The sequence below is a fragment of the Pelophylax lessonae genome, assembly GCF_965119305.1.
Source record: "Pelophylax lessonae genome assembly, chromosome: 6".
NCBI lineage: Eukaryota > Metazoa > Chordata > Amphibia > Anura > Ranidae > Pelophylax > Pelophylax lessonae.
Genome location: NC_138773.1, coordinates 323,728,386 through 323,741,286, shown reverse-complemented (window position 1 = coordinate 323,741,286; position 12,901 = coordinate 323,728,386). Strand labels below are relative to the sequence as shown.

The following is a 12,901-nucleotide window of genomic DNA, read 5'->3' as shown; positions in this document are numbered from 1 at the left end:
ATGTATTTATACTTGGAGATCATATCCCCCCCTTATGTATTTATACTTGGAGATCATACCCCCCCTTATGTATTTATACATGGAGATCATATACCCCCTTATGTATTTATTACATGGTGATCATATACCCCCTTATGTATTTATACTTGGAGATCATATCCCCCCCTTATGTATTTATACTTGGAGATCATACCCCCCTTATGTATTTATACATGGAGATCATATCCCCCCTTATGTATTTATACATGGTGATCATGTCCCCCCCCCTTATGTATTTATACATGGAGATCATATCCCCCCTTATGTATTTATGCATGGAGATCATATCCCCCCTTATGTATTTATACATGGAGATCATACCCCCCCTTATGTATTTATACATGGAGATCATATCCCCCCTTATGTATTTATACATGGTGATCTTTCCCCCCCCCCTTATGTATTTATACATGGAGATCATATCCCCCCTTATGTATTTATGCATGGAGATCATATCCCCCCTTATGTATTTATACATGGAGATCATATACCCCCTTATGTATTTATACATAGAGATCATATCCCCCCCTTATGTATTTATACATAGAGATCATATCCCCCCTTATGTATTTATACATGGAGATCATATACCCCCTTATGTATTTATACATAGAGATCATATCCCCCCTTATGTATTTATACATGGAGATCATATCCCTCTTATGTATTTATACATGGTGATCATATCCCCCTTAATTTCCTCTTCTCAAGGGAGAATACATTCAGTTCCTCTAATCTCTCCTCATAGCTGAGCTCCTCCATGCCTCTTATCAGTTTGGTTGCCCTTCTCTGCACTTTCTCCAGTTCCCCGATATCCTTTTTAAGAACTGGAGCCTAAAACTGAACTGCATATTCCAGATGAGGTCTTACTAATGATCTGTACAGATGATATCTCTCTCTCTCAGGAATCCATGCCTCTGTTAATACCAGAAAGGACTTTGCTTGCTTTGGAAACCGCAGCTTGACATTGCATGCTATTATTAAGCTTATGATCTACCAGAACACCCAGATCCTTCTCCGCTATGGATTCCCCCAGATCCTTCTCTGCTATGGATTCCCCCAGCACCACGACCGCTGGAGGTGCTTACAGGGCTGAAGGAGAAGTTCCAGGACCCATGTGGGTAAAAGGTGAAAGTGATATCCGATTGGAGGTGGACCGCATCTACAGCTCCTCCAACCCTGTGAGCGCCTCCAGCGGCCATGGTGCTCTATCATCGGTGAAACGGGGACACTATGTTGGATTTGAGCAGATATGTACTTTAAAGAGGTTGTAAACCTCAGAATTTATTTATTTTTTTTAAAAACGAACACCTGATAGACAAACACCTAATGAGCTAGTATGCACCTTAGATCGAAGCCCCGCAGTGCCGACCACTCACCTCTATCACGGGTGACATGTTCGGTTGCCTTCTGGGTTTGCGGCATCCGGCCATCTGAATGGCTGGAGCTGCGATGACGTCACTTCCGCGCATGGCACGGAACTCTGAAGGAACTGCACAAGCAGCCGTTCCTTCAGAGCGCATGCGCCAGTGATGTCACTGGCTGCATGCAAAGTAAATATCTCCTAGACGGTACATGTTTAGGAGATATTTACAGTACCTATAGGTAAGCCTTATCATAGGCTTACCTATAGGTACAACTTGCAGAGGAGGGTTTACTTCCTCTTTAATGTGAACTATAACATTTTTAATAAACTGCCCACTAGATGGCGCTTCCTTTTCTATACTGGTCTCAGACACATACACGAGTGATGGGGGAAATCGCATGCGATTCTTTTTCAGGGTGATTTGCGCCCATTCATTTTGTTTTGACGTAAATCGCCCCGCAAAGTAGTACTCGATATCGGCAATTAAAAAACGGTATCAGTGCAACCCTAATTGTTGTAGTAGTTTTGGTAGCGGTATACACCACCATAGACTGCAGGTGACAGGTTTAGCGAGAGTTGTTGTGTAGATCAGCGATCAGAGTAGCCAAGAATCCCGTAACCTGGAACTGATATAATTTTGGGTGCCGGTTCCCCTTTAACGAGCCTGGTGTACCTCGCAGCTCCTTGCAGAGCTGTGTGTGACGCCGTCCTGCTAATCTGGATCGCTGCCTCCTCCAGTGTCAGAGCATCTCATTGTTGAGACTTCTCTGTTTATAAATCACTTTGAGCGGGGTGGCTGGAAAGGTCCGGAATTAGCGGAGTGAGGAAAATCAGCTTTATTTCTCTTGTCGTCGGCAGCCAGGAATAACGGCTCGTGCAGGCTTTTTCCGTATAGCCGAGTTCTGGCAGATGGCATCATTCTCCTGAAAGTGTGCCGCGCTGCCCGCTCAGAAAATCCAGAGCAGATATTCGTAGTGCGGAGTGTAGAGGGAGCTGTGCGCTGGCAGGGGAGCTGCGATCTTGCCATCATTCCCTCCTGCCTCTCTCATGCTTCTCTTTCTGTTTACAGATTGAATGTCATTTTCGCCAAATTCGACGAAGTGCAGAAATCCGGGACCATGATCCAGTCATCGCTGGGTAAGTGCGAGCTTTGTTTGGTGTCTGTGTCTTAGGGGGAAAGCGTTGCTTTGGTGGCGGAGGGGGGACTGTGCTGTCGGAGCTGTAATTTGAAATGATTCCCAGTCACAGGATCAGCCTGCGAGACAGATAACCATCTCCGCTTGTTGCTAGGTTACCCCAAGGACTCTCTCCTACTTGCGCATTCATTAGCCGACCCTCCGAACGGAGAAGACGGCTTGTTTTTTTTTTGTGTGTGTTTTTGAACCTCTAATTATGTGCTGAGTGTCACGTCTGTTGTGTATAATTATGCAGATGGGGCCCGTCTCTATTGGCAGTGCGATGTTCTGGCCCTGGCCTGAATCTGTAATCGTCACTTCAGCCTTTTGTACACAGAATTTACAGTCAGGTGGAAGCTTTTGACCATCTCTAAGCAAAGCCGCTAAAAGCTCCGTAGTGCGTTCTGTAATCTCACGTGACGGCAGTACACAGAATTGCATGCTGTCACTTTTGTACCAGGAGGCAGGATGGTGGCGGCAGGCACTGCATTGCTCCAATCAGATGTCACACAAAACAAGGTCACCAGATGACCCCCCCCCCCCTCCTCCCTGCAAGCAGCGTCTGGTCACACTGCAGATGTCATAAAAATACCCCAAATTCATCAGACATGTAGAGTTCAGCCTCCTGTGTGTATATCCTCCATATAATATAGACATTTGTATGCTGTAGCCATGACTCCCCTATTTCATTGGTCACAGCGAGCCAAGGGCTGTCTAGTCTGAGGTCGCTCAGGTTGGCACCGACCAGAATAGTTGATAAATGTTTTTATGTTCTGCAATGTATTTACCGCGGTGTTCACTTCCCTCTGAAATTTAATATTATTCAATCTAGTTAACATTGCGTTGGACAAGTCCCAGGAGCTGGATAGCCAATATGCTTTAAAAATAACAGCTGGCACCTCGCTTCTAAAAGTTGTTACTAATGAGCTGCCTCTATCGATGGAAGATGTTCTTTGGTTATGTTTTACTTCGGTCTGGCTCCCTTTTAAACATTGGATGCTTATCCCTCGGGTAACCAATGTAGCATGAAAAATGATTCCTTTAAATCCGGGATCTCCAAACTTTCAAAAAAAAAAGGGCCAGTTTACTATACCTCAAAATTTAGGGGGGCTGGACTATGGCTAATGTGAGAAGAAAATCCTCAACAATGGGAGTAAATAGTTCCCCATCATTGGTAATAATTGGAGGAATAGTTGGCCCATTGTTGGTATCAAGGGAAGGACTAGTTCCCCATCATTGGGTGTCAGTGGGACAATTGGTGCCCCACCATTTGGGTCAGTGGAAGGAATGGTGCCCCACTGTTGGGGTCAGTGGGAGAATTGGTGCCCCACTGTTGGGGTCAGTGGGAGGAATGGTGCCCCAGCATTGGGGTCAGTGGGAGGAATGGTGCCCTAGCAATTGGGGTCAATAGGAGAAATGGTGCCCCCTTGTTGGGGTCAGTGGAAGGAATGGTGCCCCATTGTTGGGGATCAGTGGGAGGAATGGTGCCCCATCGTTGGGGTCAGTGGGAGGAATGGTGCTCCATTGTTTGGGTCAGTGGGGAGGAACGGTGCCCCATTGTTTGGGTCAGTGGGGAGGAACGGTGCCCCGTTTGGGTCACTGGAGTGGAAAAGTGCCCCAAGAGCCAGATAAATCCAAGCAAAGGGCCGCATCCAGCCCTCTAGGCCACTGTTTGAAGACCACTGCTGTAAATCCATAGTATCAAGACATTTGTCAGGCTGCCGATGTATCTTCATCATCTTGTTAGCCGAGATCACATTCTTCAATTTTTAGAATTTTGAAGCATTTGTTTTTTTGGTCAGTTATATTCAGAATATGTTTTGGGACATATTTTTTGTACTGTGACCAATGTCCCTTCTAAGAGTAGGAACTTCCCAGAGCCCTTTCATGTTTGTTCTCCTTTAAATTGGTTCTGAATGGATAAGAGGTGAAAGATAGCTTAGACATATGGGACACTTCTCAGGCTTTTGGCTAAGATCAAGTGTTGTTATCTGTTCTGATCAGTTATTGGGAGGAAGAAAGCTGGTGCCTGTTGACTGGGGGTGCTGGTTAGTATTTTCCTAATTGTAATAGGGTGGGAATGGTGGATTGGGATATTTTTCTTCCGGAGTTGATTCTGGCCTGGTTGAATGCTCCCTCTGGGGGTGGTGTCCTGGGGATGCCGTTAAGATAACACCTTGGAGGAAGCACACTATTATGTTTTTTCACTGGCCTTAGGGTATGGATAATGATCTTCTGGCTTCCAGGCTCAACAGCAGACTGAGCAGGTTTGTCTCTATGTCCAGGGTTCCACTAGCCTTTGCAGTAAATGCCAAGGAGACTGCATAGCATCGTTTCAATCTGAGCTACACTTTTCCTTCTCTGAGACTCATTTGCCTCCTCCACATGATAGATATGGAGGGCATTCCAGGCTTAAGTGGTACTTGGATCTTCACGGGCCTTCCCAAATCATCCAGATCTTCTGTGCCATGAACTGTTTTACCACCACCTCAGTTGCTAGCTTTAATGGCCTAGCTATTGAATCTCATGTTCTGAAGGATGTGGACCTATCTAATTTAGTTACCCCGATACTCTTAAAAGCTAGGAAATCAACTTTTCGCAAAGTCGGCCATTGTACCTAAAAGTCTTATTTCTTATGGTACAAAGCAAGAAATTCCATGCCAGGAAAAAATTCCATGGGATGATACTTGTCTTTTATCTAGTCTGGTCTTTCAGCATCTGGCCTTCAGTACCATCAATGGTCAAATCTCATTCCTGACAGTTCTTTTTCAAAGACCACTTCCCTCTCATTTAGTGGAAGCCCTCATACAGGGTGTCACTCACATTGCTGCTCTTGTTTGTTTCCACTGACTTTGATCATAACCTTATTCTGTCAGTTCTCAAATTGCCCTTTGAATCAGTCAGGGATGTTTCTCTGTCTACTCTCTCTCTCAGGAGGTTGCCTTCAGCATGGCCATCACCTAGGCAAGGTGAGTTTTTGAGTAGGAGGCCTTATCCTGTATCCAAGCAGTCACTTCTGCTATGTCTGTCAGACCAGGAGTGTCAGACCAGGAGTGTCAGACCAGGAGTGTCAGACCAGGAGTGTCAGACCAGGAGTGTCAGACCAGGAGTGTCAGACCAGGAGTGTCAGACCAGGAGTGTCAGACCAGGAGTGTCAGACCAGGAGTGTCAGACCAGGAGTGTCAGACCAGGAGTGTCAGACCAGGAGTGTCAGACCAGGAGTGTCAGACCAGGAGTGTCAGACCAGGAGTGTCAGACCAGGAGTGTCAGACCAGGAGTGTCAGACCAGGAGTGTCAGACCAGGAGTGTCAGACCAGGAGTGTCAGACCAGGAGTGTCAGACCAGGAGTGTCAGACCAGGAGTGTCAGACCAGGAGTGTCAGACCAGGAGTGTCAGACCAGGAGTGTCAGACCAGGAGTGTCAGACCAGGCGTGTCAGACCAGGCGTGTCAGACCAGGCGTGTCAGACCAGGCGTGTCAGACCAGGAGTGTCAGACCAGGCGTGTCAGACCAGGCGTGTCAGACCAGGCGTGTCAGACCCAAAGGTATATTTTGGGATTCTTAGACTATCCTTTTGGATCTCTGTCCAACAACTGGAGGTCCTGATGGTTACCCTACTCTACTAGCTGTAGAATGATAGCTCAACTTATTCTACAGAAGACACTGGGCAGGCAGGTAAGTTTATTTTATTGCAGAAGTCGTTGTATGTCTATTCTGCAATAAAGAACATGCTTGCTCACAGTTTTAGACTTTTAGTTGGGCTTTAACACAATGAGGAGGAAGCAATACACATATAATTCATACCTCTGCTCTTTCCCATCGAGACATGTGCATGCTGCAAACACTGATTGGCTTTTATTTCTGAACCGTCTCCTATTTCTAGCCTGAATTCTAAGGTGTAGGGGATGTTAGCAGGCTGATATAAAGACAGATTTGGGTACTTATGGTATTTTTGGTAAATTGTGAGTTCATTTTGAAGTTTGGTATATGTTTTGTTGGTTGTCTTCCACAAAGGGCCCAACAGAATCCTGCTAGCTTTGTTGTTATGGTGGAAGAAGCTCGATGCTTGCATAAGGCCTCATTCACATGGGGCGTACTACAGTGTACACCTGTGCGAGGGCAATGTTTACCCACACAGGGATACACAGGCAATACCATTGATATCAGTGAGGACTCGACAGCTACACAAACCCAGCCGCTGCTTCCAGCTTGACGTCTGTGGGAGTCATGACTGTGTGTGTTTGGGGCCGTGCACCCACATGGATGTCAGATTGGAAGCAGCAGCTGTTGTCATGCAGGTGCTGCGCCTCAATTGACGTCAGTGGGACTGCTTGCCCAAGAATACACAGAACCACCTGAGCTTTCCCGTGCGGGTAAACAGGGCCCTTACAATGGCATGCACTATAGTATGACCCATGTGAATGAGGCCTAAAAACACAGAAAACATCCCCCGAGTCTGCCAACCCTTGAAATGACGACACCACTTCGAACTGAGGCTGGATAATAGTTGTCAAAAGGTTTAATACTTGTGAACTTTACTGTATAATTTTCACTGCATGACGTGGGCGTATTATGTATTGTTCCTTTTGTCACATATTGTATCTCTTTACACCAGATTCAAAGATCTCACTATATATGAATCTGCCATGTACTGGCTGTGCCCATATGGCATGTTCCTGACCACGCATCTAAGCCTCTTGTGCGAAGAAAGGGATTATCTTGTGAAACATTCTCCAGTCTGATGCTTGCAGTGCAGCGATGGAGAAAGTCTCCTATGTTGCTGTTTACATGAGGTGTTATCGGGGATGTGAGGGCGGTGGGTATGTCTGCTCAGGCGGCCTTTATTTTGGAAGGGGGGGATAGGCTGATGGATTTTGCTCGACTACAGAGGCGTGCGCTGTGGGAGAGAGGCAGGGGGAGGGAGACCGTTCATTCTCGCCTCCTAATGTTATTCCGACATTAGCCTGTTTCTCGGTAAAGCAAAAAAAAAGAAAAGCAAACATTTTATTTCAGGCTGGGATGACGGCGGGGAAAGGTACGTCTGCCCACTCTTCCCTCTGGCTTCCACTTTGCAGCTCATTGTAAGTAGTGAAGCTTTCGATGGTCTGCACACATATCATTTACTTTGGCTTTTAAAGATTAATGCGCAGAGGAAGTGATAACTGCGAGATGTGAAACGAGGAGGAAAAACGCCAGATTAACCCATGCGGTTTCCAGGAAGACTGGTCCCTTATTTTGGATTATCCTGACGTCCTGCGGATTAGTGAGGAGGATTTTGTGTCACTAAGAGACTCCAGCAGATGTACCGCTGGTGGCATCTAAGTATGAGAGATGGCCTGCAGAGTTTGCAATTAAAGCAGAATGGCAAACACAAAGATTAAGCTTTAGTCTAGTTCAGCGTTTCCCAACCAGGGGGCCTTCCGAACCTCTCAGGGGTGCCGCGCTGTCTCCCATATTTTTGCATGGCGCAGGTGGGCAGACCGAGGACTCTGATGTGAAAGCAAAGGGTGGGGGGGGGGGATTAAGAGGACTCTGATGGTGAAGGGCGGTTTAGGACTATGGTGGGGGGGAGGGGCTGATATTGAGGACTGATTTAAATGGGGAGGACCGAGAACTCTGATGTGACAGGAGGCGCGAGAGCGAGGACTCTGATGTGAAGAGGGGAGCTTCTATTGTGACAGAGGGACCCCGTATTGGAGTGCCTTCAGATTTTGCATACTTTTGAAGGATGCTGTGACTTAAAACAATGTTGAGAAACACTGGTCTAGTGTGTGTGTGTGTGTGTGTGTATATATATATATATATATCTCTTTATCTTCCCACAATTCCTTCCAGAAATCAAACTTGACAGTAGGAGGTTCTGCACAGTGAGCCAATGGGGACAAGTTGCGTAGAACCTTTGTCTTTGGAGTTGGAGGGGCAGCTTTCTGGCTATGGCAGTTGGAGGGGCAGCTTTCTGGCTATGGCAGTTGGAGGGGCAGCTTTCTGGCTATGGCGGTTGGAGGGGCCGCTTTCTGGCTATGGCAGTTGGAGGGGCCGCTTTCTGGCTATGGCAGTTGGAGGGGCTGCTTTCTGGCAATGCAGGGGATGATACGTATTCATAGTCCCATTGGTAGGCAGGTGACACTGGAAGCTGCTCAGTTGCAAATGCGAATAGTGGTCACCCTGATAACAGTATGTGAATCACTAAGACTGTCTGAACGGAGTTTTAATAAATCAGGTAAAACCTTTCACATATTCGGTATGTTTTTCAGCTGTTTTATTTAGCCGTTTGGCTGAAGTTTTGTTTGTTAGAGACGTGCTGATGTTGGTGTGCTCCTGAATCCTTTGGCAATAATGTAAACACACAGGCTGCAGTTTGGTAGAACGAGTCAATAACGCGCATATTGATTGACTAAGATCCAGCGAAGTCTGTGAGACGAGACACTCAGGAGTTGTATCTTGTGAGTTCGTAGTCCCAGTTCCCCGATAGTCACTCCATCATACATTTCTTTTCACTTGTTTGGTTTTGAACATCATGTCTACTCTTCAGTACCGCTATTCATTGACTTAGAATATGTGTGCTTATTCTTGAACTAAGGCAATTTGGTAATCACATAGATGGCAAAGTAGATATATAAGGCACTCTGGTTTCTGTCCATTTATAACCATCTATGGCATAATTACAAAGTTTTCTTTTTGCTCTTGGCGATGGGTGGAGGTTTTGAGGGAACAGAAGGTAGTGGTGATGGTGGAGGGGGAGCCGAAGCTGGTGAAGTGTGAGGTAATAGGAGGTTATGGAGAAGGGGACTTTCGGTTGGAGATGAGGGGCTGGCAATTAGGGATGATGAAGAACATGTACTGTATGCGGGTACCAGGGGTGATGATGAGAGGTGGACATGGGAGCTGGTAGAGGGTTGGGGGAATAGAAGGTGACAGGGAGGGATGGAATCTAATGATGGTGGAGGTGAAAAGGTGCTGATGGTGAAGTGAGGGGTCAGAGAACTCATCTTAAAGTATAACTAAAGGCAAAACTTCTTTTTTTTTTTTTTGGATAGAGTGGAGAGGGATTAGACTACCTGTCAGTGATTTTTGCTTTCTGTGCCCCCCATTAGGGAGATTCACCCTCTCTTTTTGTCCTGTTTACCATTATCATTGAAGGTGAAAGTAAAAGAAAATCCCAAAATTTGGGTTGTCCTAGAAAAGTAATCGAGGGGAAATTTCCCAATGGGGACCTTAGTTCTGGTGACTTGGTGGTCACCAAGGGATTTCCTTAATTTGCAGGGACTTCCTCTTTGACGGTGGGACAGGAAGTGAAGGGAAATCTCTGTAATGGGACACAAATGGCGAAAAAAAAAAAAAAAAAATCTCTGACGGGGGTTATAACTTCCCCTTACTCTGTTCAAAATGGAGAACAAAAAAGTTTTGACTCTTTCGTTCATCGACGGGGACAGCGCTCCATAAATCATAACTACTGGGTTATATTGCCTCCTTCAGGAGTAGGGCTAGGCAGAACAAAAAACACCTGACTACACCCATGGGCCATACTCAGCTTGGTATATAACCCCCTCTCTGCTCTAGGTAAGCAGTTTTCTCTATCGCTCATTGACAGACGTAGTCTTCTTGATTCTCAAGAGCTGGGTTATGTTGTCTCCGCAGGAGTAGGACTAGGCAGAAAGACAAAACGTTCTGGCTCCACCTTAGGGGCAGTCCCTGAGGGTATATCCTCCCTCTCTCTGCTACAGGGAATCAGTTTTTTTCTGTCTAGTCAGGAGTAAGGACCTAAGTTCCTTGCTGGGATCTTTTTGGTCCTGGCAAGATTTTTTCTTTAAAAAAAAAATTTTTTTTTTTTTTTTTTTTTTTTTTTTTTTAGGCAGTTTTTTTCCTGTGAGATCTTCAAGCAAATACGCCGGACTGGGCGACACTAGTGGTCACCCCAGCCGGCCTACGAGCGCGCGCAGACCATTGCATTGCGCTTGGTCGGCCGCGACACATTCAAGTAAGTATGCGGGGCCGGGCGACGGGCTGGGTGTTGAGATCCAGTGGTCACCCCGGTTTCTGCCTACGAGCGCGTGCAGACCAGAGCTCCGCGCTGGGTTGGCCGCGACAGAGTCCCAGTGGAGGGACTGACCTGGCGAGTTAAAAGTCTCGCTTGGACGCCAGGAACCAGAGAGTCGAGGCGTCCGGAGTGGTCCACAACCCCCCACCCCGGTGGAGAGGGTATTGTGAAGAGAGGGTGCCTGTCGGTTCGGTATAGTGAGTAAACGTTCCTTTTTTTTCTTTCCTCGTTATGAGGCAGTATGAATTATGGGCCCCTCCATACATGGTCAGTATATATCTGACACTAAAAGTCCCCCTTGTAAATACAGCATGTGTTTGGTGGGAAGTGGACTTGGTTTGAGAGCTAACACTCTACCCAGCAGACTGTAGCATTACAGCAGACATAGGAGGTATAATCCTATTTGTAGTGTATCTCCTGTAGATCAATAAATCGCCACTTAGCAGAGATGCAGGTGGATGTGCTGGGAAAACGATTTCGGCGGTCCGCCGCCATTTTGCCGTAGACCAAGTGCATGTATGTCCTCAGGTCACGCCGGCCGCCATGTTTTTGGAGTCTATTGTCTCTTGTATGGGGGCGGCCATGTTTCATGAGCCCAGCTACCTCGTGGAGAGCTGGGAATGCCGGAAGGCGTACACAGGGGGCGGAGCCACGTCCTTCTACCCGGGAGTTGGTTGGAAACTTCACTGCATCGGTTGGTGAGCCTTGGGGGTCCCTCTCTCTCTCTGTGGGGATCGAGAAGCAGGTACTCTGAGGGGCGCTATTGCGCTAGGGGGAGACACATAAAAAAAAAAAAAAAAAGTTTTTTTGTTTTTTCTGGCAAAGGTGTCCTGAATTAACCTGGACCCTGCCACTCATGTATCTCCTCCGGAGTGGCGTTACCTTTCGGTCTCGCCACGGCTCCTCGGGTCTTCACGAAGGTGTTGGCCCCAATGTTGGCACTTCTGCGCCAAAGAGGCATATCGATTCTTGGTTACCTAGACGATCTTCTGCTTCATGCAGAGTCTCCTCAGACCTTGCTAAAAAACATAGAAATTACTATAATTTCTTTACAGGAATTCGGGTGGCTGGTGAACCAGCAAAAGTCATTTCTGGTTCCCACCCAGAGGCTCGAATATCTGGGTCTAATTCTAGACACAGTCAGGACAAGAGTTTTTCTTCCGGTAGGGAAACTCCGGAAGATTCAGTTAGCAGTCCAGTTGTTACTATCCAACAGCTGGTCTTCTCTTCGAACTTGCATGAGAGTTCTGGGGTTGATGGTGGCTTCCTTCGAAGCAGTCCCATTTGCCCAGTCCCATACCCGAATTCTTCAGCAAGAGATTCTTCTAAGATGGAATCGGAATCCGGAATCCCTGGACAATCAGATCCGATTGAGCAAACAGACCAGAGAGTCTCTGGTCTGGTGGCTTCGGTCTCCGATGCTCAGCCAGGGAAAGTCATTTCTGCCAATATATTGGACGATAGTGACCACGAATGCCAGTCTATCCGGATGGGGAGGAATTCTCGGTCAGTTATCTGTCCAGGGACTTTGGTCCCTGGAAGAATCCAGGTGGCCGATAAATGTATTGGAACTGAGAGCGATCAGACTTTCTCTGATTCACTGGACCGAGCAGCTCCAGGGCAGCCCGGTTCGGATCCAGTCGGACAATGCCACGGCCGTGGCTTATGTCAATCACCAGGGGGGCACCAAGAGTATCCGAGCGGCCAAAGAAGTGGCTTGCATTCTTCGCTGGGCGGAACGATTTGTTCCAGCTATCTCTGCGGTGTTCATTCCGGGGGTGGAGAATTGGCAGGCAGATTATCTCAGCCGTCAGACTCTGGATCAGGGGGAATGGTCCCTCCATCCAGAAGTTTTCCACCAGTTGTGCCTACGGTGGGGCACCCCGGATGTGGATCTGTTGGCATCACGATTCAACAGGAAAGTACAGAGATTCGTGGCTCGCTCCCGCGATCCTCTAGCAGAGACCGCAGACGCGCTGATCGCCCCGTGGGGGCAATACCAGCTAATGTATGCCTTCCCTCCTCTCGGGTTACTGCCAAGACTTCTTCGCAGGATAGAGGAGGAAGGAATTCCAGTAATTCTGGTAGCTCCGGACTGGCCTCGTCGAGCTTGGTACGCCGACGTGGTCAGACTGGTGGCGGACGTCCCGTGGAGACTTCCTCTCAGGGAGGACCTACTGTCTCAGGGACCGATCTTCCATCCTGCTTTACGATCGCTGGCTTTAACGGCCTGGCTATTGAGACCCAGGTGCTGAAGGACAAAGGTTTGTCAGCTTCAGTTATT

At 47.4% G+C, this 12,901-nt stretch overlaps 1 protein-coding gene across 1 annotated transcript in view; it reads left to right on the top strand.

The window, feature by feature from the left end:
• CLASP1 (cytoplasmic linker associated protein 1) overlaps positions 1–12,901 on the top strand; it is a 390,996-nt gene that overhangs the window by 163,040 nt on the left and 215,055 nt on the right. Inside the window, exon 8 of the mRNA XM_082262205.1 lies at positions 2,475–2,542. Within this exon, the coding sequence (XP_082118331.1) occupies positions 2,475–2,542 (68 nt within the window). The remainder of the gene's footprint in view (positions 1–2,474; positions 2,543–12,901) is intronic.